General features: G+C 39.8%; 1 protein-coding gene across 5 annotated transcripts in view; it reads right to left on the bottom strand.

Annotated features, from left to right (window-relative positions):
- LOC111868781 (probable GPI-anchored adhesin-like protein PGA55) overlaps positions 1-26,815 on the bottom strand; it is a 122,325-nt gene that overhangs the window by 53,120 nt on the left and 42,390 nt on the right. For 4 of the 5 annotated variants that reach the window (XM_023859767.2, XM_023859775.2, XM_023859750.2 and 1 more), the window contains exons 8-9: positions 26,134-26,226; positions 21,886-21,993 (exon numbers count right to left, since the gene is read on the bottom strand). In XM_023859767.2, the coding sequence (XP_023715535.1) occupies positions 21,886-21,993; positions 26,134-26,226 (201 nt within the window). The remainder of the gene's footprint in view (positions 1-21,885; positions 21,994-26,133; positions 26,227-26,815) is intronic. The other variant, XM_023859759.2, reaches the window with a different exon arrangement.

The raw sequence follows: 26,815 nt of genomic DNA, 5'->3' as shown, positions 1-26,815 counted from the left end.
TATAACCTTACTTCAAAAACCTCAGCTCTGAAGAGTGACTGATACCCGACTGAGGGTGTTTCTTAGGAACGTGCTAATGGGAACGTTCGGCCCCTATGGGAAATTAACTGAGAAATGGATATACTATTTAAAGATAAGCTTCGCAGTTTTTTCGACGTTGCCTAGTATTGTCAGCGCGACTAAATCTATAACAATAACACGGGAAATGTGGCTGTTATGGAGGACCCTAGAAAGTTCTGCAGAATTATGTTTAGAGGATCACATGAATCTATTAGAAGACGAGACAATAATATCAGAATGAATCTTAGTGGAACGGGTTATGAAGACATTAGCTGGATGTAGCTGGTTAAAATTAGAGTCCAACAACGGAAATTTGATATGACGACACAAATACATATATGTAAGTCTGTTTTGTGCAGAGAATGAAAACTAGCTTCTCTCCTGATATTTTTGTAAATCAGTTGAAGTTTTCCGGTTCGTATTTTTCTAAAAATTATGAGGGTAGTAACGTTTTAATGACGCCCGCTATACGTGCACTCACTTTTGCTTGAACGTGGGCCAGTTTTAAAAATATAAACATAATTAAAAATCTACGGTAAGTAGCATCCCTTCTGTCTTGGGACGCTTCCAACGAACAACGTGCAAATTTGTTTAAAGAAATGCAAATTGATGTTTAAAAGATTGCCTGTCTGCTTGTAATGTAACGAAAACAAAGGCAGCTGCTGTAGGCTTATTGGAGAGCATTATACGACACTGTATTTCCTGGAAAATCGTGTTGGGTGTATTTGGAAGCTCCATTTCCTTTATCTTCCTTAACCAATGTTCGGATAATAATTTTAAATTGACTAGATCCCTGGTACTATAGAACCCAAATATTAATGACGTAATTACAAGAACAGGATGTTTATTCCGTCATGGAGCAGTTCATTCAGTTCCATCTATATTTCTGCCTGCATACTTACTTTATAGATGAATGTTACGAAACGTAACCGGTACAGTTTGAATAAAACGAGCAGTATTCGAGGAACTTGGATTACCATTCTAGGAAATAAAAAAGCTTAACTCTTTAAACTTATGTTTTCCTACTCTTTTATTTATAGTTGGCCGGTCGCGGTAGCCGAACGGTCTAAGGCAGGGGTCTCCAAACTTTTCGAACCGCGGACCACATTAGGTAATTCAGCACTTTCAACGGGCCGGATAAAATGAGAAATTAATAACTCTATATATATGAGTTTTATTGAAAGCACAGAATTTCATAAACTAAATACAAAGTACATGAGAATAAATTATCGTATATTAATGACAACAGACCGAAGANTGTATTTGTATTTAATACGATAATTTTCCTGAAGTTCAATAATTTTCATTTGAATTTGACATCTGCAGCATCACAGTCAAACGAATTTTGAAACGATCTATTTTCCTGGGCACTTGAATCCAAATAGCAAATCGCTTCCGAAATTGTTCTTTCAAATCTAAAATGACTAAATTTGCAAACGAGGAAGGAAATTCTGCTTCACCATTTTTATGCAACTCTGCACATTATAGCATATGAACAAAGTTACAAGTTTTCACTTGGCTTTCCAGAAGTATCAACTTTGCTCTGAATGCCTTGATAAGTGCAAATAAATCACAGACTAAGTTAGTTTCATCCTGCAACTTTAAATTCAAATGGTTCATATGGCTCACCAGATCAGCAAAAATGCTAATTTCCAAAGCCACTTGGTATCTGATATAAGTGGTTCATGATGGCTTTTCTCGGTAAGAAATATATGAATTTCATTCCTGAGCTGAAAGAAGCGCGAAAGAACCTTTCCACAGCTAAGCCATCGAACTGCAATATAAAATGTCAGGTCAATAATCTCGGAATCACATTTACCGGTACTCATTGGAAAATTAGTTCAGTTGGCGCATTTATGCACAATTCTTTCGCTGGCCGGATAAAATCACATCGTGGGCCGTAGTTTGGAGACCCTTGGTCTAAGGCATGTACTGTCTTTGCTCTCTCGGAAGCCTGGATTGTGGGTTCCAATCCAACACAAGGCATGGATGTTTGGTGTGTGTATGCGTTCATTCTATGTTTATGTTGTGCTGTGTTTAGGTGGAGGCCTTGCGACGAGCTGATCATCCGTCCAAGGAGTCCTACCGCCTATAAAACTGATCAATGAAACTGAGAAATCAGCCCTATGCTCCAAAGCGGGAGCGAGAGGATAAGAATTGCAGTTGTTTTTGCGTAACATGGTCGTTTGTAGCCGGTCAGACACGTCTGTCTGGGATTTGTTTCGGTATGCACGGTCATTGGGCAACTAACTCTCTTGGCAACGCTTCGCAGCCACACACTGTGCCACCTTATCGCTCGCTGCAGCCTGACAATTCCACAGGTACCACGGCTATCAGATCAGTTCACTTTGATGGATGAACTGCTGAGGCCGTTTCGCCCAAATAACCCTAGCCGTGTAAGTACTTGCCATTTTTATGCGTTCTTGCCCTGGTTGCAATGGGGAAATAATGTCCGTCGGTCCACCCACCTTTTCGTGTGATTTTTTTAAATCTCCCAACCACTCAAATGAACTTCTATTAATTTGATGCTGGTAAAAGTCATCGGGCGAGTTTAACTGTTGTGCCATTTTTGCATTGTAGCTTATGCGTCACGTGATGGCGTGTCCGTTTTCCCCCGGATTTCTAAAAGGCTTCCCACCTATACACGCAAAGGTTTTTTGTCACGTAAATGCATATGCCTGATTAAGGTTTATAACTGATTTGAAATACTTTTAGACTTATGATATACGTAATGAAATAGAAATAGACAATGTTCTTATCCAGACCACACAAAAGGCATGTTGATTGCAGATTAATTTATTAATAATTATTATGAAATTAATTAAGTTTAAATTTTCGTTAAATTGTAGTACTTGGAACTTTCAGCAGAACTTTCAGAGTCACACCGTCGCCTCCCACGTAATTTCCGTCATATAAAAGTACGGCGTATGATAAGACACTCATCATGTGTATGTGAAACAACAAACCAGCTTCAACATACTTAGCAGCAGTGGTTTATCAGTTGTCTGTCCCATACAGAAAATAAATACGAATTCCCTGGTGACATCATTTTATACTTATTTCACGAGTTCCACGATAATCAGCAGCTTTGTTAAACGTTTTTAGTGGCGGACTGAAACTTGTAAGGGCATGAAAATACTGTGATGCATGTAAGACTTGTTGCTGGGCAACGACCCGGTAAACACATTCTCGCGGCAACGATTATTCAGGCAACAATAAAAGAACTATCGTTTCTATGCAACGGCGACGTAAATACACCTCTATAACAATACAAAAATTGCTAGGAAACGGTGTTTTCTGTTAGGTTCACCCCATGATTCGCCACGCGTAAGGGAGTTCAAGAAATGTACGAATGGAGTCGAGTGAGATCGGCTTAAACTGTATTATTCTTAAATCAGTTACACATATCAGGTGCTGTGTTGCTTTCACCGTTCTAGAGTGTGCTGTGCCGCGTAATTTATACTTCCTGTGTCTGTGACGTTGATGTGGGCGTGTTCTGATGTATTATGAAGTCGAACATGTTACTTTGGCTATTACTTTCTTTTGTGTTCTTGTTCTTCTATCAATTTATTTACATTCATGATGCCTCTTTTTTTGGCTTTGCAATCATTTCCATGATTACTGTCATCGGCCCGTACTGATGGTGTTTATTTAGTATGTGTTGGGCAAATGCTGATTCGTCCTTGTTTAGTCTTATGTTTCTTATCTGTTCTTTGTATCTTGTTAGAGTTCCACCAGTTTGGCCGATGTATACTTTTTAGCAACTTTGGCATGTTATTTCCTATATCCCACTCTGTTTTAGGGGTTTATTTCTCGTTTTTCATTTATTAGTTTACCTATTGTGCTGCCTGTTTTGAAGGCTATCTTTATGTTAGTGTTTTTGAATAGTTTTGTGATTTTTCGTATGTAATTTCCTGTATAAGTAGAAGTGACCCATTTTGTTCTTTTTCGTCTTTATTATCCGGGTTACCCATCTTTCGCTTAAGTTTGTTATATAGATGTGTGATGTCTTCCTTTCTATAGCCATTATTTAGTGTTATATTAATAATAGTATTTAATTCTTTGTTTTTAGCATTTTCCTCAAGGGGTAGTGTAAAATTGGTGTATCCAATTTTTATATGCTGGCAGTTTTTGTTCTTTAGGGTGGCATGATTTATTATTTATTGTTCTGTCTGTCGTTGTGGGTTTTCTGTATATTTCCATTTCTATTTGTCTGTGTCTATTAAATACTCGTATATTTAAGTCCAGGTAAGCTAAATTTTTTAAACACTTTAAAAGTTTTAATACCAGGAAGGCTGCTGTGATTGTGAAAAGTTGAATATTGTGTACATTGTGTATTCCAGGCATTATGTGTGTATGTAATTTAGCAATCAGAACTCCAATTGTGATGGTGGTTTCCGAATAAGTATTGATGTTCCCTCTGAAGATGATCCGTAAGTGTGTGTGTGTGTGTGCCTCTCTCTCTCTCAAGTCTTAATTCTGAGACAGTAATATATGGTCGCGAGTCCCAAGGGACTCGGACCCGACAAAGACTGCGCTGGCAAGAGCCAGCAGCATATACAAAAGACAGACCCGTCCTCTCGTCAGAGAAGGCGACCCACAGAAACAAGACCGTAACTTTCAAACGATAATAATTAATATATTTGGGGCTCGACACCAAGACTTACTGACTGACTGACCGTCAGTCGCAATGTGACTCTGACTCTGACTCTGACTCTCTGAAGAAATGTACGAGGACGAGAGTGAAGCGTGTCCTGGTGATTGGTGAAGAAGGTAGATTAGCGATAGCGCTATAATTGATTGTGATTAAGTGAGATTATGAAGGAAATGTTAATAAATGCAATCTAGAACCCGTTATTATTAGTCACGGAACCCCGGACACGTGACAATGCCATAAGCATAACTTTAATTATCAACTGAATCTTGCATAGATTTTTAAATTGAATCTTTCTTTAAGAACGGTTCCTATTTTCTTGTTTTGCGTTTGTATCCTGTTGTTACGTTCCTTTATATACAGCCATATAAATACTGCAGCTGACTTAATTTGTTTACTTTGTGTTTGTGCCCATTTCGTACCATCTAGATTGTATAAAAAGGAAGAGGGAGCAGAAATATAATAGAATACAAATAACAGAAAACAATTTCGTTATGTTGCCATGCAACAACATTGCTCAGCTTCCTTTTGTATAAATAACAAATGAAGTCCACAGCTGCGAATTCTTGCATTGTGAATCACAGTTTGTGTATTTCAATTGTTTTGACATCATAGCAAGTTTCCTGGAACGAGCTCAACGTTGTCACACGCACCCACGTTTATCCTTTCAGCCAATTTCTCGCGAAAGTTTAATTCTGCTGCAACATGCCGCACAGCTCTAAATGTGGAATTAGTTAAAATATTTTTTTTTCAGTATCAGTAATTAGAGTATCACAAATATTGATATGTAAAATTGCATAACGAGAAGTTTCAGTTTGCTCTGTTCACCTGATATCATTGGAACAATTAAGTCAACAAGTTTGAAGTGTATGGGATGCCTAGCAGATATGGGAGCTGGATAAACGCATACAAGAGCTTGGCCGGAAGATCTCATGGAAACAAAGCCCTATACGTACACTGGATCGTGAGTATGGGAACAGGTTGTACTAAGTCAGATTGAGGTCCAATAACGGCCTCGAGTGAAGACGGTCGCGAACCTTGAGCTTCCGTAATTGAATTTACCTGAGCAGTTTGTCTGTTCACTGTTCAAGAAAGCAACTATGCCAACGAGGGAAGTATAAGCTACACATGAATTTGAATTTAACTCACCGCTGTTGATTTCCACTGAATAATAATGCTTTGCACACCATCATATTCATATCTGCCAACGTAAGCCGAACAGTCAAGCAGATGGTACGGTATGGAGAAATTATTTTATAAGAAGATCTGAAATGTAGCGTTTGTTTTTGCATTTCATCTCTATTCTGTCTATTTAGACAAAACAAAAATTCGGCATTATGACTCATAGCGACAGCTTGCCAGTACTTAAATAATTTGATAGATACATGAAGGTCTGGGGTTCATGCTTGGTGTGTTCTTTGCTCACTCGGAAGGTTAGTGACTTACGTTTCAACGACAGATTTATCCGTCATTGTACAGCATTGCGTTAAACTATGTGAGCAGTGTGAAATTTTACATAGGAAGCGTCATAGAAATTGTTACGTACCAGGGAAATATGCCACAGCTTATGCGTTAGCGTTGTGAGAAACTCCCTTTTGTGCGGATCGTAGCGGTCAGAGGGCTTAAAGCCCCTCTTGTTAACGATAACACAGTTGCTGGTACTGTGGCTCTTCCTGAGGGCGTTGCTTGTCTGCTGCTGGTAGAACTTATGCAGGTTGAGCACATTGCTCGTACTTTTGCTTGTCGTAAGATTCATATTTCACGCTCCAATTTCACACCAAACTTCGCATCATTGGGTTGAATTTCTATCTCACTCTTTGACGAGGCAAATTCTCCTTCTCGGCGACCTCACACCCACAGTCACCGAGTTACCCCGCGTGTCTGAAGAAACGTTATTTCATCACTCTGCATTCGTTTTTTTTTTCAATTTTGTGTCGAATTTGGATCCCGGAAGGATGAAGTGAATTGAAATTTCATTGTTAGACACATAAAATTTGTCACTTTGCGCTATGGAGGCACGGTGCGGGACTTGGAGTTAAGGCTTCATATATTCTTATTCTTAGTATTACATGTAATTGAAAGATCATCTTCAAGCTAAAATCGCCTTTAATTCTCTTGGAAATTTCCTCCGTGCCCATTGGGTGTGAGGCTGGCTGAGTCTTTGGGCCGTTCTGGACAGGTTTGTGGTGACGTCAGAAATTATGTCGCTGTTCGTGGCAATTAAATCTCATGCATACAGTATTTCGCATCGTAACTTTATTACGATTTGGAAAAGAAAGAAACTTGTAAAATGAAGTGCATTACGGTGACATAGGCATGCGAAAAGATACCATTGCAAAGGACAAAGAGTAGAGAAAGGAGAGAACCAAATGGGTAGAGTGGAGAGGACTTATGGAAGAGTAGAACGTGGATGACTAGGAATGAATAGGCAGGGAAATTGGATATAAACATTCTAGATGACAGAATCTCGATAAGAAGATTACTTAAAGAGTTTAAATGTCGCGAGAAGGCACAGCTCAAGAACTGTTTACGAATAGAAAACAGGTTACAAATTCTGGACAGAATACCTCATGGAGAGTAAGTCATAGACGATAAAGTAGTATTAAAATTGATATTTTAAGAAAATAACTTGTAAAAATATAAACTAGATTGAACAGTGCAATAGTCAGACGTTAATGTAACTGCTGCTTTAGGTACTATGGAATTTCTTGCTCCCTTCTTCAGGTAAAGAGTACCTACTCATTTATGTCCGTTTGAAAGAGCTAATGAAATTGCTATACCTGTGGTTAGGTCTTCAAAGGGAGCCTACTGAGTAGGATGGGGTTAGTTCCAATCCTCGAAGCACTGTCTTCATGTTATAGAATACCAGACGATGGCCAGAGAAGCAGCCGGGATAGCATCGTTGGTATAGCGACTGGCTACGGGCTAGACCGAGAGCTCGGAATTCGAATCCCGGTAGAGTCAAGAATTTTCTGTTCTCCATGTCGTCCAGACCGGCTCTGAGGTCCACCCCACCTCTTATCCAATGGGTAGCGGGGCTCTTTCCCGGGAGTAAAGCGGCCGGGGCGTGAAATTTACTACACCTCCAGCTACTGCCGAGGTCAAGTAAATGCGGCTCTATACATCCACTCTCCCATTCGCCTTCATGGCGCAGTGCTTAATTAGTTAAGCACAGGGACAAATTTAGACGATAGACAGAGCGTATGGAACTAGTATATCTAATTCTGGTGTCCCAGCTTTTATTGCAAAACTTTTTCTGTGTTGGATATACGTTTATTTAACAAAGAACGAACTGTACTCTGGCGAGTGTAATGTCTGTACTGTCGGTAACAGCCGGTTTGTATGTGGAACAAAAGAACAGTGCCGTATCATGAATAACGCTGTTTACTCCAATCATAATATACATTTTCACACCTAACTCGGTTAGGTCCCCCTTTCCCAGAATCTAATAACAAAAGAAGGAACTACAATGACGTCGTTGATGTTGGCTTTGTACGATTTCAGTTGTTTTTCAATTCCTTATTTTCTATTGACGGCTGATTCAAATGAAACCTCAATTGGATCTTGGAAAAAAAATTAATGGTGCATTGTTATGAGCAATTCGCAGTTAACAAAACCATTCAGTGAGAGATACAATTCGATATAAAATTTCTATAAAATTATCGTCAATGGACAACCCAACATTTGCCTAAGAGACTGTTATGGATCTATTGTTGTGGTCAAATATTTCAGGTCATCAGGACCAAATAGATTTTATAATGAACGTATTGTATAAAAAATTAATTGTCCTGCTTGTAGGTCGTTTAATAACTCTGTCTCCAATGACAAATTCGTGTCCTCTGGATTCTGCTCTACCGAATGAATTCAATATTTATCTGACTCCTGATAAGGTATCTCGAAGTATGGTATCGATTCCCGCATTCGGAAACCATACAGACTTATTTCCATCCGCCTTCCACCCTCACAATGGTGAAGGTTTATGTTTTCTGGGATATAAAGCCATGTAGTTCGTTGAAAGTCAACCGAATTTTTTGGAGGGACAGATCGCCTTCATCTTTACGGTCGAAGGATGTCATGTAGCTGCTTGGTACCTGCTTAATGCTTGTTTCTTCCTTGGCTTATTCGATCCTGGAGATGGAGGAGATATGTTCCTTCGAAACGTCGGTTGACTTTCAATAGACTGAATGATATTATTTCCTAGAAGACAGGGATCTTCATAATCACTATTTCGAGAAGCTCAAACCCTACATCTATCTAAATGTTATCTTCCCAGTTCCTTATCATTTTTCCGAATTTATTTGATTAAAATTTGGAATCATGGAAGCTTGGCCTTTCCACGAAATACATACGGGAACCGCGACTCTTGTCCTGGAAATTCGAAAACACCTAGTTAGCTTGTTTGAAATCCACTGCACGTCCACGTTAATAAATCGCTTATTACTTCGAATATACAAACTCGATAACAGTTAAGAAGGGTAAAATTATAAACAAGAAATTTAATAGGAGAAGATCGAAATCACTCAGCAACTTGATATGATGGTACATTACAGCCGTGACACCCGTGGAATGGAATTGTATAGAACTTTGGATTCTAAATAATGACCGCCTCTGTGGTCTAGTGGTCAGAGTTCCTGGCTACAGATGCAGAGGTCCCGGGTTCAATTACCGGCGTTACCAGATTTTCTGAGAAGTGGTCCACTCAGCCTCGTGAGGATAATTGAGGAGCTATTCGAGGAAATAGCGGCTCCGGTCTAGAAAACCGAAATTAGCGGCTGTGGGAATTCGTTACGCTGACCACACAACACCCTCTATCCGCTAAAGTTGGCACTAACTTCACCGACAAGCGGCGGTCGCTAGGTCGGTATATTTAGCTTGCGGACTTAAGTCACGGAGTTTTTTAAGTAAATTAGGAGAAGGAGAGTTCAAAGGGGTGTTTAATATTGAGGAATAAAATCACAAAGCCAGGAAAGCAGATATAAATAGTGAGTAAAGCTATTTATAAACTTTCAATTAGTGTGTCAAATTAAGTTATTCATGGTAAGAATAACTGAAAACAAGATACATGATAGTAAGTAAGTAAGGAAAGTAAAGCTATCCCTGTAACAGGCTGTGGAGGCCCATAGGGTTGTGAGAAGTTGAGGTTCCCACATTTTCTAGACAATCGACTCATAGATGGCGGTGAGGTTGTCAGCCCTACGCGCCGGCCGCCCTTTGCCCCAAAGAATATTCCTGGTACTTATTTCTGTTAGAATCTGAGTCGACCCGAGGGCCATAGTGCGACTGGAAGGATTAGGTCAATTGAAAAAATTCCAGTGAACTCATCGGGATTTAAACCCGCGACCTCCCGGCTTGTAGCATAGTACCTCAACCAACTACGCTACAGCTTGCTCCGCAGATACATGGTAGATAAAACGGAAATCTAAAACATTAGACATTAGGAAGGTTTAGGACGAGAAATATGAACATCCTGATATAATGTAGAATGCAAGTGGCGAAAAGAATTAATTTGAAAAAAAAAAACAAAGAAATTATTAGGAAAATAAGATGATCGTGTGTAAATTACAATATCCTTAAAGATACCTCAGTAACGAGAATATGTACAACATTGTGGGAAGAATGTGGCCTAGAAGAAGGAGAAGAAGAACATAGGAGTGACTGCGGAAATGAGCATCGCCCATTGCTGCAATATTCTCCTGGGAGAGTCAGTGAATAGGCCTATGTATGACGTGAAATAATTAGGCGATTTTACTTGTTTACTCGCCGGCTAATTTACTAGCACGCAAGTTGGCTAGTAGCGAGTATCTTGTAATTCGAAGGCAGTTAAACCGTGGTTGAAGTCACTAGCTGTGGACCCAGTTCCTTAATCGTATTGGCTGGCGCCATCACCCTTCTTATTCGCTCGCCCATGGAGCTGAGCCCTTCTTGAGAAGCCGCCAATTGTGCCCCTACTCAAGAACTTCCGAGCATTTGATGGAACCCGAAGTTTCATTACTGTGTTCACAAGAACCCTCCACCGGTCCCTACCCTGAGCCAAATAAATCCAATCCATACCATCCCATCCAATCTCTCTAAGATCCATTTTAATATTGTCCACCCACCTACGTCTTGGTCTTCCTAGCGGTCTCTTTCGTGCTTGCTCTCACACCAATAACCTATACGCATTCCTCGTCTGCCCCATGTTTCCCCCTTTTTTTATTACTCAGCGGAATTCGCTGTGGAGTAACTGAGAAGTTGAATATTTTAACTTCATTCGCCTACATTTTAGCTACTAAAATAATTGGCCAGTTTGATCGCCCGTATACTTACACCAGGCCAGTTAACTGGCACATAGGAAACTCGCTAGTAATCAGCGAGAAGATCAGTCTACTGTAATCCGCGTCTAACCAACGTTCAGTATTGAAGCGTTGCATCTCAATCTGAACACTGCGTTTTACAAACTTATTGCTTTGAATGTACTGTATAGTAATTTGTTTCCATAAAAGAATACTGGACCTTTGTGTTTCCAATATCCCACCTACATATCAAACTTTTGTTTCTTATTACTGATCAAAATATTGTTTTTCAGTTGTTGTGAAACAATATATTCGTGTGGGATTAGAAGTTCTCACAATGGTGGTTATGAAGAGTTCTGTCACCTGAGTGTAATTTCATGCAGTACGTTGTAACTCAGTTAACTTTTCGAGGAACATATCACTTCCATCTTCATGGTTGAAAAGCAGCATTTAGCAGCCAGTAAACGGAACACTATCCTTGCTGCCTGCTCCATGTTGATGCCTTGCTGGGTTTACTCTTCAACCTTAATGTGAAAGTGATATATTCCTCCGAAACGTCGATTGATTCACGACGGACTGCACGGAAGTTGTATCCCAGAAGATAGAACTCATCAGTAATTATAAGTATTCAGTCTCGACTTTCGCCTGCTATTACTATGGATACTACCGGCATATACGCGGTGTCGGAGAAGTTGCCGCATGAGCACGGCGAAGTGGGACAGCGTATGTATGTACATGCATTGTCCTTCTCCACATAGATAAGCGCAGAGAGTTGTCACTCCGTATCCAAATGCACGGCAGAGCTTCTGGATCGGCAAAAGTGATAGAAATCAACACGAATTATGGTGTATTAGGAGGGCGAGAATTAAGAAAAAATCCTTTGGGATTGAGCTACTTTAAGGTTCTGAAGGATTGGTAGGCCTCTATCCATTTATATATTTTACTGGGAAAACAAGAAATGCATGAAAATATTTAATTGAAAAATCCCATGCAAGGAAACTACTCTGAAGGCGTTGGCGCAGGTTGTTAAGCAGTATGGGGTGCGTTGATAAACATAATTGTGGTGCGAAATGTTGTAACTGTCAGATTAAATAGAAACTTCCTTGCAGTAAACGCCAATGTTCACACCACCAAACTAATGCGTCATGGATCGTTTCTGAATAAAGTTAGTTTACTTCACGCTCTCGCAACGAATACACCTAAAATTCGCTTAGTGGGGGGGGNGGAGTCCAGCTGGGTCCACTCGGCACGGCGGCCATTGATTGGCCTATTGTAGCCTGCCCCGAGTGATTATGATGATGGAGAGTTTTGTGGAATGACAATGGGCATTGGAAACCGAAGTATTCGGAGAAAACCCGCCCCAGCGCCACTTTGTTCATCACAAATCCCACTTGACCAGACCCGGGATCGAACTCGGGCTGCCGCGGTGGGAAGCCAGCGACTAAACCCTTGAGTTATGGCGCGGCCACGAATCTACCTAACTTCCATTTTAAGGTGTAGGATTTTCATCGGATCATCGGCTGAATAACGTGTTTTGAACAAAGTGTTCTTCGTTTCCGGTGCAACACTTCCGTTTATGTCACCCACTCGATAGTTTTTAACATGTGGTTGTGATATTTTATTGTGGTCTATAAAGTAAGGACATTATTGTAAAATTTCTCTTGTTCATTACGAAATTGCTTAAGGTTTAATGTTAATATTTTATATGAATTTCTTTCGCAAAACATCATTTAACCATCTAATATAATTTGTATCGTAACAATTCAGTTGTAACGATTGGTGTCGGACCTCAATGAAGACTTTCAAAAAGTGATTATCTTTAGTTGACCACGAAGTGTCTTCTCGTTGATATAATAAACAAACTGTAAAGTTGTAGACGATGCTTTCAATGGTCGTAGCCAAATATGTTTCCTGGAGCTATCCATTTATCTCCGTGGAGAAGTGTCCTGGAGAAACCAATACAGTTTCCATGAAGCATGATAAACATTTAATGAAGTGTTTTGCTAGGGGCTGTATAGGCAGGGTCCGATTAATGGTAAAGGCATTGGGATCTTTTTTCACAATTCCTGTCCAGAATGACTGTAAGACCTACCAAGCCTCCTATCATTTTGGTACCGAAATCTTTCGCCACTATAAAATGGCGGAACATCACTGCTTCCACTTCAGCTGAGCGCTGAGGTTTAGAATTTATGAAGTCTTAAGTACATTTCCCAGTTACATTTTGTTACGTGATGTTTGACAACAAGGCAAATTTTCCTGTTTTCACCAAATTCTGATAGATAAAAAAATCACTGAATATATTGTTTAGGCGTCATGATTCCGTATTACCCAGACAAGTGATAAATTAAAAAGTCTTCTACTTGGACCCTTCTCCAATATGACAGAGCCCACGGCGTTATTTAATTTAGAACAGTGGCATATTGCCGACGATAGGGCTACGTTTGGAACTCCGCCCGTGTCCTTGGCTTTTTCTTCTTTTCCGTATCTCATTGCTCGGTACACAGATTCCGTGACTTTGTTAAAAGTGGAGCGAATGAAGTGTTGCTTAGAATCTGGGCCGTTAATCAGACTCAGTTTTGATTAGCAGGCAGGCACATCATTCCGAACGGTATGATGGGAATCACAGAAATGTGAGCAGTCCGCTAGCCACCTGCTCACGCTTGTTCCTCGCTCGCGAATTTTTCTACCCTGAAGATGGAGACGATACTTTCCTCCGAAACATCGGTTCACTCAAGATCTACACAGCGCCACATCCCAGGAGACCGTATTTTTCATAGTCGCCGCCGTGATAACCTCAGATCATACAATTCAGAGAAGTTTCCTAGGCAGTTATTTTGTTAACCAGTTAATTTACATGCCCATCTGATCGTAAATTGCTATGAATAAAAGTAAATTTATCCCTGAGCAAAATTAGGCACCGCAGATTGAAGACGAATGGGAAGTTGAGGTTTACTCCACGCATTCTTAATTTCGGTACTGAATGTGAGTGGCCACCTTCACGTCCTCCTTTGTATGAGTCTCTGTTATCCATTGTATAAGAGGCTGGTTCGTCCCGAGAACCGGTCTGGACGCTGCTCTGCCACTGCTGGGAATGGAACCCAGATTTCTAGGTCATCCAGCCAACAGCCTAGTTACTATTCCGATTTCAGTCTAACAATAAAAATGCGTGCTGTATAAATGACACAGTTATTCGCTATAGAACTTCCTGTATCCCTCCCTTCACGTCTTTCCTCTGAGGTCCATGTATTTTTACGGCAATTTTGTTTTCAGATATTTGACATTTATATTCTCTAATTGGAATAAGAGACAGCGTTTTACAGCCATACAAAACGACGGACCGATGAGCTACACAGATGTCACAGTTCCCCCCCCCCCACCATTCTAGATGCACACTGTTTTATTTCTTATTTGTTTTGGAGACAACCCAACAAGATTTCCCTGTCAGCAATTTTCTTCCTGTCGGTTATGCAATAAGCAGCATGAGCTGTGTGACATCATCTCCCGCCACATGCGACGAGTCTTTTTATATCTATTTTAGTTACGAGTATTGCTACCAGCTGCGGGAATTTTAGTCAGCAATTTGTATTACTGAGGATCACCTGTTGCGAGGATTGTCAGCAATCAAGTTTGGCTATTGGTTCTGAAATCCAGAGAATTTAATTTTTGAGTACACTACACAGCTAAATCAAACACTTTATATGACGGCCTAATTTTCTCTTTAGTAATAGGCTTACTTAAATTGTTAAATATTGTTATATCAAAAGACGCGTAAGACAGACTTAAAATATTTTAGCGGCGAGGTAGATGGTTTTCTATACTATAGAAGTTTTCTGCGAATGATATCCTGCAAGAAACGGAAGATGGCCAAAGAGCGCATCGTATTACAAATTTTATATACGCACATTCGTGACATGCTTGGCAATATTTCATGGCATTCATTCTAGACATCTTCTGATCACTAATATATATTCATTTCTGTTTTTTTTCCGTGTTGCATATATCACTTTAACTGCACTAGATGAAGGAACAATATGTGAACATATATTTCTTATAATTTTCTCCATCCCATATTAGTTTATCTCTGTTTGTCTTTCCACCTTCCTCCACTTTAATATTATCCCCCCTGTATACGACTTGTCTCAACCACATAATTTCAATAAGCATTTATAGCCATAATTATGTATGCGTTTCTTGTTTACTTCTCATAGACTATATGGTACGCCCATTGTATCCTACATAATATAGTGAATCAAATGTGTCTATGTGAAAAGTACAAATTACAGACGTTCTGAATTCTCATAATGGCTCCGCTGTTAGGACACAAATATTTCTTCAAACTGCATAGTAAATAAACGAATGAATGACTGAAACAGCTTGTAAGATTTTCCCCTTAATTAAGCATCACATAATGAAGAGGAATCCCTGAAAACAGTCTCATTTGGAACACATCGTTCCTGATACACATGCCTAAATTTAATTTCACAATGTAAAATGAATCACGAAAAAGTCACAGTTTCCTTATCATCTTGCAATTCACATAATGAGAAAAAACGAATGCAGAGGATGTTAGATTAGAGTCACTTTTGCACGAAACAACACTTTCCCCCCTTTGATCCGTAACCTATCACAAAGAAGCCACCCCCACCAACACTACAACTTGGTGCTGCAACCGATTATAAAACTACACACTTCTGACACACACAGCCAGACAGAGAAGTAAACCAGGCAAATAATAAAAACAATAAATAAATATGAACCTCTTTCTCCTCCGAGTCTAGGCAGACGTATGTTCCGCGTTCAACTGTTCTTCAGAGCCTGGTGGACGAAGGCATCGCGCCAACTACCAACATTGTTTACAGAACTTTGTATATTATATCACGCACCCAGCGAAACTATGGTCTGTTTTATTAACCGGGTAGATCGAACGAGATACAGACACACCGAGAGAGGGATGGGACGATATTTAACCCCTTCTGCTGTTTAGAACCAGCCCCCTAACACGGAATGACATGGTAAAATAACTGGTACGAAAGTTGGAACCTATTCAAAATTTAGTCCACGCCAAAACTTCAGTCGGTAGCTACCACAGGAATAGCAACCCAACATCCACGCTTTGTAGGGGGAGGGGGGGACCATTTTTAGTTATGTCACTTGAGCCGTGTATCAAAACAGTTCAGTCTCTTAATTTCACTTAAATTAGAAGGACTTATCATGGGAGAGGCGATGACAGTGTTTAAAACTGCGTTCTGACTATGACTGATTATATGACTAACTGCATGGAATAGTGTCTTCCCTGACGAGCTGATAGGTACACAGGTGGTGGAGGGGTAGTTACTGTAGGATTCTGACGATGGTGTATAACACACAGAGATATTGGGTTTTCGGACTTTATCCATCGTCCTGGTTTTTTTAAGATAACTAAGAAAAACACGACGTTTTGGAAACTGGATCTGTTTCCGTCCTCAGGTGAGGGAAAAACGCCTATTCTGTTGGGTCCCTTAGAAAGATCTAGCCTCAATCACTGGCGTTTTTCCCTCACCTGAGGACGGAAACAGATCAAGTTTCCGAAACGTCGTGTTTTTCTTAGTTATTTAAAAAAACCAGGACGATGGATAAAGTCCGAAAACCCAATATCTCTAGGTCGTGGAGGAATTCCTTTCTCTTCTGCGCTTTGCAAAATGTACATTACCGCGTTCACAGTCAGCCAGTGGCTCCTAGTCTGAGCCATTTCAGTCCAGCTCATAATCTGCTTATCAAGCAGACTGCTATAGCGGTAAAACGATGGATTTGTTTTCGGGAGATGCTCGGTTTGAATTTCGTTTCGCGACACCAGCTGCACTGACTGTGGTTTTTATATAGGTTTTCTCGGTTACTCAAAGTAAATGGCAGGATGTTACCTCCATCAGGCCCTGACTGCTTCCATCCAAAACCTTTCCAATTTATTATTATCACCAAAAATCCTATCACTTAACTTCACCTATTCTGAGGTGCTGACAGAATGGCAAAATAAGTACTCTCGCGTCTATAGGGTTTGCGTGACTAATAGTAACGGGTTCTGGATAGGATGTTTTGATTTATTGGCTCTGCTATTACAACCGCTCTGAAGTACAGCCAATTATAACAGCCCACAATCGATGAGTCTTTCAGACTCGCTGCATTCCTTACTGGACTGCGAGTGTCTTCTCTTTCCCTGTGACTGACTTGGATAACATTTATGAATCGGTCATATCTTCAGCTTCCGTTGTCTGATGGTTAGCACTCCACAGCTGAACACTCAACTTCTGAACTTCCTTCTCAGTTCTCTTACGAATGAATCACGAGTCACGACTCCCGTACAACTGAACTACGATTAACTCTTCTGTAAGTTGGGGGCGAAGCGAATGTAAGTCATCATGTCTTACAGTTCCTCTGTTATTGTGTTCATGACCATAGCCATGGGAATGTGTGTTTGGCGAGCCGTTGGCTAGCAATGGACTTCTGCTACTGTTCGTTGCCGCTGGAACGTATGTTTGATTAGCCGTTGATTAGCAATGGACTTCCGTTCTGGTTCCGCTATTCTCACTTTCAGGCGTCATGTCACAACACAAAAGCCTCAACCTACTTCTCTAAAATCCATTTTAAAATATTCTGACTTCTCTATGATATCCCAGAAAATCTATTCCAATAGATATTTGATTGTATTATTTGTGAAATGCATGATGCCTGCCGCAATGCTATCCGTTCTTGATTAATCCTTCCGAAGATACAAGATAAAGAATAAAAATTCGTTCCTCATTAGGTAATTTTTTTAAATCTTTCGTCTTTCTATAGAGATGGGGTACAAGAGGGTGCGGACTGTTGCTGTTTAATGCCACGGTATTCCGATCGCTTAACCTGCTGACTGTACACAAGTACAGTACTGTAAGGTGTGTCAGTAAGCCCCCTTCCCTGGTCCTCAATTGTGTCCCAACGCTTCCTGTATTACGATTCGATTTCCTGATGCCGTAGCTGTATGAGAGCTGTGGACGCCTGTGTTTTGGAAGTTTTATAAGTAAGATGAACGAGGAGTCCACTTATACGAATAACCGTACCGTCGCAAAGTCATTACCCTCACTTATACCCTCATTGATTAACACAGAAAACTGCGGGAATGTGTTCGACTCGAAGAGGGGATCCTGATATTCGAACGTACGCAGCTGTCCGCGCTAGCGTGAGCGGTAGGATTTCAGGTACTTGGAAACTCAAGAAGGTTTTTTTTCTTTTTAATTTGTAGAAACGGCACAGGAGCTTCTCAGAAACCGCATCCATTTTTTTCTGCCAACAGCTCTCGAGAACAATACATACATACGTGGTAAATATGTATGTCGTTTTATAAATCCCAACCCACAAGTTAGTTTCATATTCCTTTTACTAATTATTAATAGAAATTCATTTTCCATCCACCTCGGATAAGCGGGACCTCCTGCTTTTATCACTTCTTTTTCGTATTCCGTAGAATTCGTGATGGAACCTTGGCTCCTAGACCGGCTGGCATGCTTAAATTTTTTCGACGATTTCCTTATTACTCGACGAAAATTCTGGGTTCTGCTTCCACAGCCATTCAAATTCACCATTAACATTCGTCCTGCTGTTCTACATTATTTAATAAAGTTTAAAAGCCTTCCGTAAATCAGTCCTTATTAATTGTGAAAGGATAAGATTTTAACCTACGCTGAAATAGAATAGTTAATGTTTACCTGCTGTCACTAATTTCGAGGACGTTATATCTAGGTGGGCAGACATTACAGTTATCTCTTCATGTCCGTCGTTCAGTAACCCCCCCCCTTCCCCAACTCCAGTGCCGCGTTATTCCTCTCTCCAGATTTCGGATCCCTCAACAAAAAGACGCATCAGATCACCAGTCTATCTCGTAGCAGTTTATATGTTTTCTTAAAGAAAACTAGCAGTTCAACATCGAAGATAAAATACGAGTATACTCATATCTGATGCATACAGGGTTATTTCTCCATAATCCAACTGTATGCAAAGTACAATAAAGGCTTTCACACACCAGAGCGATCGCGGTGGCGAGAAAGTCTTCTCACACCAAAAAACGTGGTGGTAGCGATCAGTTTGAAAAATCGCGTAAACATAACATCGTAAACGATGCATTGATTATCTCGTCTGGAAGAAGCGTTACTTTTGGCAGCAGTAGTTGATGGTGAGGAGCAGCAGCAAACAAGGCAATTATTCCTTTTTATTTCCTACAATTTGAGAAATTTGAGAAGTTATTACAAATATGAACATCACAATTAATTGTTTATTAATGAATATGTTTTTCAGAAAGATGCGTAAGAAAACGTGGATCTGCCCATTTGTTCCCAGACTTCATCTTTCTTTTTTATATTTTTGTAATCAGGATGCGACAAATCAAATTATATATTATGTAATTTTACTTCTTCGATAAGTTGCTCTGTTGTTGTATTCATTGTTAATGCTAACACACAGCGACGCGGGTAGCGGTCAAACTCGACAAGCTGCATCTGATCGCCACCGCGGAGTAGACCGCTGCACTGTTCGGAACGCTACCCGCAAGATCACTGCCTGTCTGAAAGCGTCTGTAAGTTCAGCAGGAAATATCTGACAGCCACCGCCAGCGCGATCGCTCTGGTGTGTGGGAGCCTGAGGTCCAGGAATACCTTTCACTACATTCTAGCATGCAAACATGCTGTGACAGAATTATTTGTACCGACTATTCGGGTATTCCAGTAACTTAACTCCATGGAGCTGAGCCTTTCTTGAGAAACCACGAATTGTGCAGCTACTTAAGAACTCCCTAGCAATTTATGGAACCATAATGTTCATTACCGTGTTCACAAGAGCCCTCCACTGGTCACTATCCTGAGCCAGATCAATCCAGGCCATACCATACCACCCCATTCTATCTCTCTAAGATCCATTTTAATATTATCCACCCTCATAAGTTTTTGTTCTCCTAATGGTCTCTTTCTTTCTGCCTTTCTCTCCAATATCCTATATGCATTCATCGTCTTCCAATTCGTGCTACATGCCCTGTACATCTCCTCCTTAAACTCACTATAGTTATACTTGGCGGAGAGTACAAGTTATGAAGCTCCTCATTATGCAGTCCTCTCCAACTTCCCCTCACTTCATCCCTCTTCGATCCAAATACTCTCAGCACCCGGTTATGGAACACCCTCGGCCTGTCATCCTCCCTTAACGTCAGAGACCGCATGCAAAATAGTAGTTTTATATATTATAATTTTTACGTTTTTAGACAGCAGACGAGAAGGCAAAAGGTTCTGAATGGTAGCAAGCATTGTCCGAATTCAATCTCCTTAATTTTCTTCTTAATCAAAAATGTATTTTTTACTGTCGTTTTCAAACGTTTGAACTATTCCACATTTTCAAAGGATCTGTTAGCTTTTTGATTTGTTTCATTCTGGTCCGTCACACTAACACTATTACAAATGATAAAACAGTTCCGTCCAGTGTGACTGTTGAAGCTTTTGCTACTTTACTTCTTAGCACCCTAACATGTTTCGGTCCTTATGGACCATCATCGGAGGGAACATCAATACTTTTAGAAACTACTGTCACATTTGGTGTTTTGATTTTTAAAATTCATAAATATACAGTATTTGTAATATACACTTGATACAAAATCCAAATTTCTTACAACTCAGCAACTGTCCTTGGTGCATTAAAGTTTTTTAAAAACTTTTTATTATTTAAGTTAAAATTCTTTAACCGAATAGGTTCGTGTCCCTTGTTCTTTCGTTTTTCTTGACGGGGCCGAACTTGTGCCGCCTGTCTTTCTTGGGAAGGTAGTTCTTGTTGTCGTCCTATGTTTGTTCATAGCATGCTGTGTTGTTTTGTTTTGTTGTAGTTCTTGTTGTCGTCCTATGTTTGTTCGTAGTGTGCTGTGTTTTGTTTTGTTGTAGTTTTTGTTGTCGTCCTATGTTTGTTCGTAGTGTGCTGTGTTGGTTTTAGGGTGCTAAGAAGTGAAGTAGTAAAGGCTTCAACAGTCCCACTGGACGGAATTGTTTTATCTTTTGTAAGATCTGTTAGCTATCTTCATGTCATAATTTTACCCTGCATTCTGGTGACGAGACAGCAACATATACTTAGTTTTCTCTGCTTTTTTCTTGTAGACGAACACTCCCTTTTTTTCCCCTTGGCACTACAGCCCCAGTGGGCTTAGGCCTGCCTCCATGAACTTCTCCGTTCACTTCGGTTTTTCTAGATCTTACACATTCGGTAGGACTCCTTGGGCGGGTGATCAGCTCGTCGCAAGGCCTCTACCTGTACCCAAACACAGAAGAACGAACACACACAAACTAAACATCCATGCCCTGAGTGGGATTCGAACCCACGATCCCGGCTTCCAAGCGAGCGAAGACAGTGCATGCCTCAGACCGCTCGGCTACCGTGACCGACCAACCCCCTTACTATCGTCAATTAAAGTTTCTTTGTTTTTTCTGGATGGTGTTTATGTTATTTCCCAGTAGATTTACATAGTCTAATTTACATATTCTAATGCTGGAATAAATTAGTCCGAAACTGGAACTGGATAACAACCTAAGCTATCGTACATTGATCTAAATTTTGATTCTTTAATTTATTTCGTACCAGATGTAATGACTCTTTCTGAAGAGTCTCTTCTGTAACACCGCTTCTCACAAATGTAGATGATGTTGAAATTAAAATAGGCTAGTCTTTACAGATGTGTCTTCCAACTTTTTCCATAATGGGGATATACAATATTTAGGCTTGGAGTACCAGTACCTACCTTCACGAAAATTCCGTCCACGTATCATCAAATTGTCCGCAGTAAGCAGATGCAAAGGCGCAGAAAGCTTCACAGTATTCAGCAATGGAGAAACTGGCGTGAGAACTCCGATAGATACGTGTACATACCTGCTGTGCCTGAGTCGAGTCGCCGTTGGTTACGTGTGCCTCACCATTTTGCTGACTGGGGGCGGTAGTCTTTTTGTTTCCGAGCACCTGATTGAGTTCCTGAGAAATCTGGGAACATAACGATATGACGTTAGCCACAACAACACGAAAATATGCTACATTTAGCGCCCAAACCAACTACCGCCTTCTTACGTTATGAAGTTATAAACATAACGATTTCACGTTCTGAAATTGTAATTCGCTCAAAGTAGTCATAAAGGCTGTCATGTTTCGACTGTAGTATATTACCCATTTGTCATGTTGTTTTCACGTCCCTTTTGCTTCCTCTAGATTCTGTAGTGTCAAGCGCCTGCTGTTACAGAAGTGTGACATACGGGTTCTATGATTTTGAAGTGACCTGCGGATACAGAATTTCAAACCCGCTAATGCAGAATGAATTTAAGTTCAGGAACCAAGCAGGACATTCTTAGTAATCTTATATGTGAAGAATGGTTAAGAAATACGTACATTAATTTGAAGAATGGATGCGCGAGAGAACATCCGGGTGGATTTTATGATACCGAAGGAAGTGCTTGAGAGGCTTCACTCATGCTTCGTACTTGAGAGGTTCCTGGCTCTGTTCTCGATCAGGCACCCGTCTATCCTGATTGAAATTGCCATGGGTTTTCTCTTTTCGTGAAGTATATTTTAGGACATAACGTGTTCACTTTTTTCTACATCCTTCTGCATTAATCTTTTACAATCGTGCCTACACTGACGCATCTGAGAAAACATAGTCAACCTAAGGAACAACTAAACAAACGTCTGGTTATCTTGATTCATTAGATTCGTACGAGCTCGCCACCTGTCTCTTTTTACTCGAATATGATTACCAATTTGAAAGAAAATGTGTAGTAATGGACTTCTTGCTTCTGAAATTAGTTCTGGGTACCGTGTTCGCTTATCACTTTTAAGCTCTTTTCTTTTCTCCGCGTTCAGTCTTTAAGCTGATTCATCTTTATACTTCTGTGGATTTCGTCCGTAGATCCTGCATGGCAAACCAGTAATAGCACAAGTAGTGCGTTTCCCGTAACTGGGTTTGCACGGACCTGTCTGGACTCAGTGAGGCAAGCAAGGAAGCGACACGCATATCATTAAGCATCTACGTAGTATAAACGAAAGTACTTGTAGGTTTATGACAGAGAGAGGGGGTTCACCGCAGCAAGGTTCCACTAGCAACTGCAAACACCGGACGAAAGCTAAACACATCGTTCGCTCATTTAATCATCTACTTCTTAATGCCGTTCTTCCTTTGTTTCCTTGTTTATACCAGGCTCTAAACAATTTACGTTTGGTATTAACAAGGCCTGAAATGATCAAATTACAACGAACTCAATTTCGGTACTGCTTTTCGACGCTATGTAGACTTAGTTACTGAGAGCGTCATACAATATGTTACATGGCTAAATAAATATATACTGATCTACACAGTTGCTTGGCGTGCGCCTGTTAGTTTTAAAAACAATGATACCAGTTAGTCACAGTGCAACATAAGCTTCTTTAATACGCAAGAATAACAAGATGCTGGTCACATGATCAAATTAATTACTGTACAAGAAAGTTAAGAAGAATTACAACAAATGAATTATTCAGCACATTCATGCTCTCTGCTCTACAACACGTGTATGCTAGAAACAACAAATGACACATGTGGAAAATCGTATTCTTTGACCCTGAAGTTCTTGGCATTTCAAGGGGCAGTAATGTCTGTATTATAATAATAACTAACCATACTTAGTAGTAATAATTATAATATATCTTTTGTCAATATTTATATTTCCTTATGCATGCTATTCTGTAATAGAACTGTCAATAGATTCACTCTTTCAGATAATTTTGTGGAAGGTTGGTTGGTATTTTCTTGACTGCATTAGTTAATTTTGTCCTTATGTACATGGATGTTTGTCAGATCTGAACGTGTTCCAGACCACACTTATAGACGGAACGGAGAGAACTTTTATATGATATGTGGATTTTGGAGGCGTATTTGGAAGCTTTCTGTTGACGAGTATGTCCAAAGCGATACTGGGCCTCACCTGGTATAGATTGAGGAACTTTGTCGAATGGAATAAGGCGTCCGGATATTGAGGCTGTCCGTTCCTGTGCATCTAAAGACCAAGTTAATGCTTGCAGTTTCATGTCCAATTTCCCTGCACTTTTTCACGGTTTATTGTATAGATATCATTCGGGAGGGGATATGTGAGAGCTCGATGTTTCCCCCCCCCTCGCCATAGCCGTCTCCAGATCGTCTTCAGAGTCACATACAATGGAGTCCTATGTGATGGATTCCAGAGGTTCACTCTTTGAGAGAGAAACGGGCGGGGCGTGAATTCGACTGCTTGCCCCCCAGTAGTTCCATGATGAATGTACATTTTAGGATAAGGTACAGGGTTCTTGGTAAATGTGATTAACTTACATGGATCTTAATTTTATTTCATAGATGTTATCAGCGGTGCTCTTGGATATAGCGCTGCATTACTCCTGCATGTCCCATGCGAATGAGAGAACAGGAAGATCATGTATATACCACAAGCTGCACTACAGCAAGAACAGGTAGGGACTTCTACTTCTGCTGAAGCGAATGAGCTTCTGACAACATCGAACCGTTGCGTAACATTGAATTTGCTGCTATGTCCCATTGTTTCTACATGAACGGATTTTGTGTCAACTCACAGGTGTTGTTGGTTTAAGAAACTGTAGTAACCACAAGGAGTAAAATTGTTAGTTTCACTTCCCAGACCACTAATGCTTCTGATCCTTATCTCGGGGAGAGGAAGGTAAGTTTCTTGCATTAGTGATCTTTCTCTTGAAATTATTGTTTATCAAAATTTTGAAAGTTCTTAAGGTTAATTTTTATGCAATTAATTTAGAAATGTCCTGTTAAGAAACTTGAAGTTCCATCACTATTGTCATAGAAGCCTAGGAATTGGACCAAGTCTGAGAAATTTCAGGTCATTTGATATCCTTGCAACCTAATTTCTTAATGTCGATTTAATATTGTTCTCGTTTATCGTTTCTAGGTTTTCCAAGTGAGCTGCTCCCATGAGGTTCGGCTTTTAATATTATGTAATTATTTCTTGTTTCCTCATGCTTTCAACGTGATCTAACCAACTTCTCGTTCAAAACTTATCATTCTAGCAATACAAAGCGAAGAGAACGAATTATGAAATTAATTTGATTTATTCATTCCCTTGTTACTTCGTGTCACGTCCAAATATTCTTCTCTGCACCTTATATTGACATGTAGAATCTTTCTTCTGTCCTCAGAGCGAGATATTAGACTTTCAACGCCTTTCAAACACTGTTCATGCTATAATTGCTACATTCATAGCTAAATATTCAGCTCTATTAAATGCAGGGGTATCAGTTGATGTAATAAATCGATAGGACGTGATCCTCTTAAAAGTACGGATATCCTAGATTGATGTAAATTTTATATATCTACATATCACGTGATTTCTTGGTAGTATGACGTTGGTCTTATTTATTTGGAAGTACTGGGGAATGTTGGAAAGACCTCTCACTTGGTTGTTAGGAAGAGAGAGATACGAGTACATGACTAAAAATGATAGGTATACGAGTATATATGGTAAAAGCAATATGCCCCTATAATATAGTGTTTGAAATGCGGTTGATTCTTTGAAAGCCAACCGAATTTTCGGAGGAAAATGTCGACTCAATTTTCGGAGTCGAAGAGTAAGCCAAGCAAGGCACCTTCATAAACAGGTAGCCAGCCGAGGTGCTTGCTGTCTGCTTCACGCTGGTTTCTTGCTTTGCTTACATTGTGACCCTGAGGATAGAGGCGGCACTTTCCTCAGAAACGTCGGTTGACTTTCAACGGATTCCACGGTATTATGTCCCAGAAGATAGACCTCTTTCTTTACGTACATCTATAATTTTACGACTGAAATGTATTATTGAAATTAACTGCCCTTATTTAAAAGGTTTTATTTAAAAGTACAGCTTGCATTATACTTAATATATAAAATTACGACAATTTATAGTGTTTAATTAAATGAAGCGTACAGTGCTTAAAACTAATTTTCTGAAGTGTTTGAATATTTATATAAACGCCTCCATTGTTGACACGAAATGCCGTATCACTGGCATCCCTTATTAAATGCACTTATCATAATTTTTGGGACATAGGCTATGAAATTTGCATTTAAAGCGTTCGATGTTGCTAGAACAAAATGAGTGTGTGGGTACCTGGATACTTTGCCAAAGATGGAGCAAGTTCAGCGGTGGCAGCGATAGATGTCTCTTTCCTGGCTCGAACAGATAGGAAGGGAGGTCAAATAACTGAAAGCAACAAGTCCTCACTAATAACGCCTCCTTCAGTAATTTACCTACCGATATGTTCCTCTTTAAATCATACGATTAAATTTTGTCCCAAAATAAGACATATGAATTAGTTCTTTTTATTTTTTATGATTAATTTTGTTGGATATATTATGTAATTTACTAAAAAGTGAAATCAGCAGATTCTTACGCCCCATTAATGTCAAACTGTCATTAAAATATTAAAATTTGTTCCATAGTATTAAAATTTATAATCAAGGAACTGTGTTTTCTTTGGCGTTTAGTTGCAAGATTTATTTCCTTTGAAAACATAATCAAGTGGTAATTCATCTTGATATTTATAATATATGTTGGTCACTTCCTTCCATTTTCACTTTCATGAAACATTGGGTTTAATTTTGAAACTCATGAATATTTGGTCAAAGTACAAGGTAATGTTCGTTACATCCAAATACTGTGTGGAATTATTATTTGCGATATGTTGATCTCGGGAAGGCGATAAAATTATGTTCGTGATTGTGGTTGGATGTCGTGTCCTCTTCTACCATGTCGTAGGAGCAAAACATAAGAGTAACAGAACAATACAAGA

This window comes from Cryptotermes secundus, unplaced genomic scaffold, assembly GCF_002891405.2.
Source record: "Cryptotermes secundus unplaced genomic scaffold, Csec_1.0 scaffold280, whole genome shotgun sequence".
Taxonomy (NCBI): domain Eukaryota; kingdom Metazoa; phylum Arthropoda; class Insecta; order Blattodea; family Kalotermitidae; genus Cryptotermes; species Cryptotermes secundus.
The sequence above is the reverse complement of the archived record's forward strand: the minus strand, read 5'-3'. Positions and strand labels throughout refer to the sequence as shown.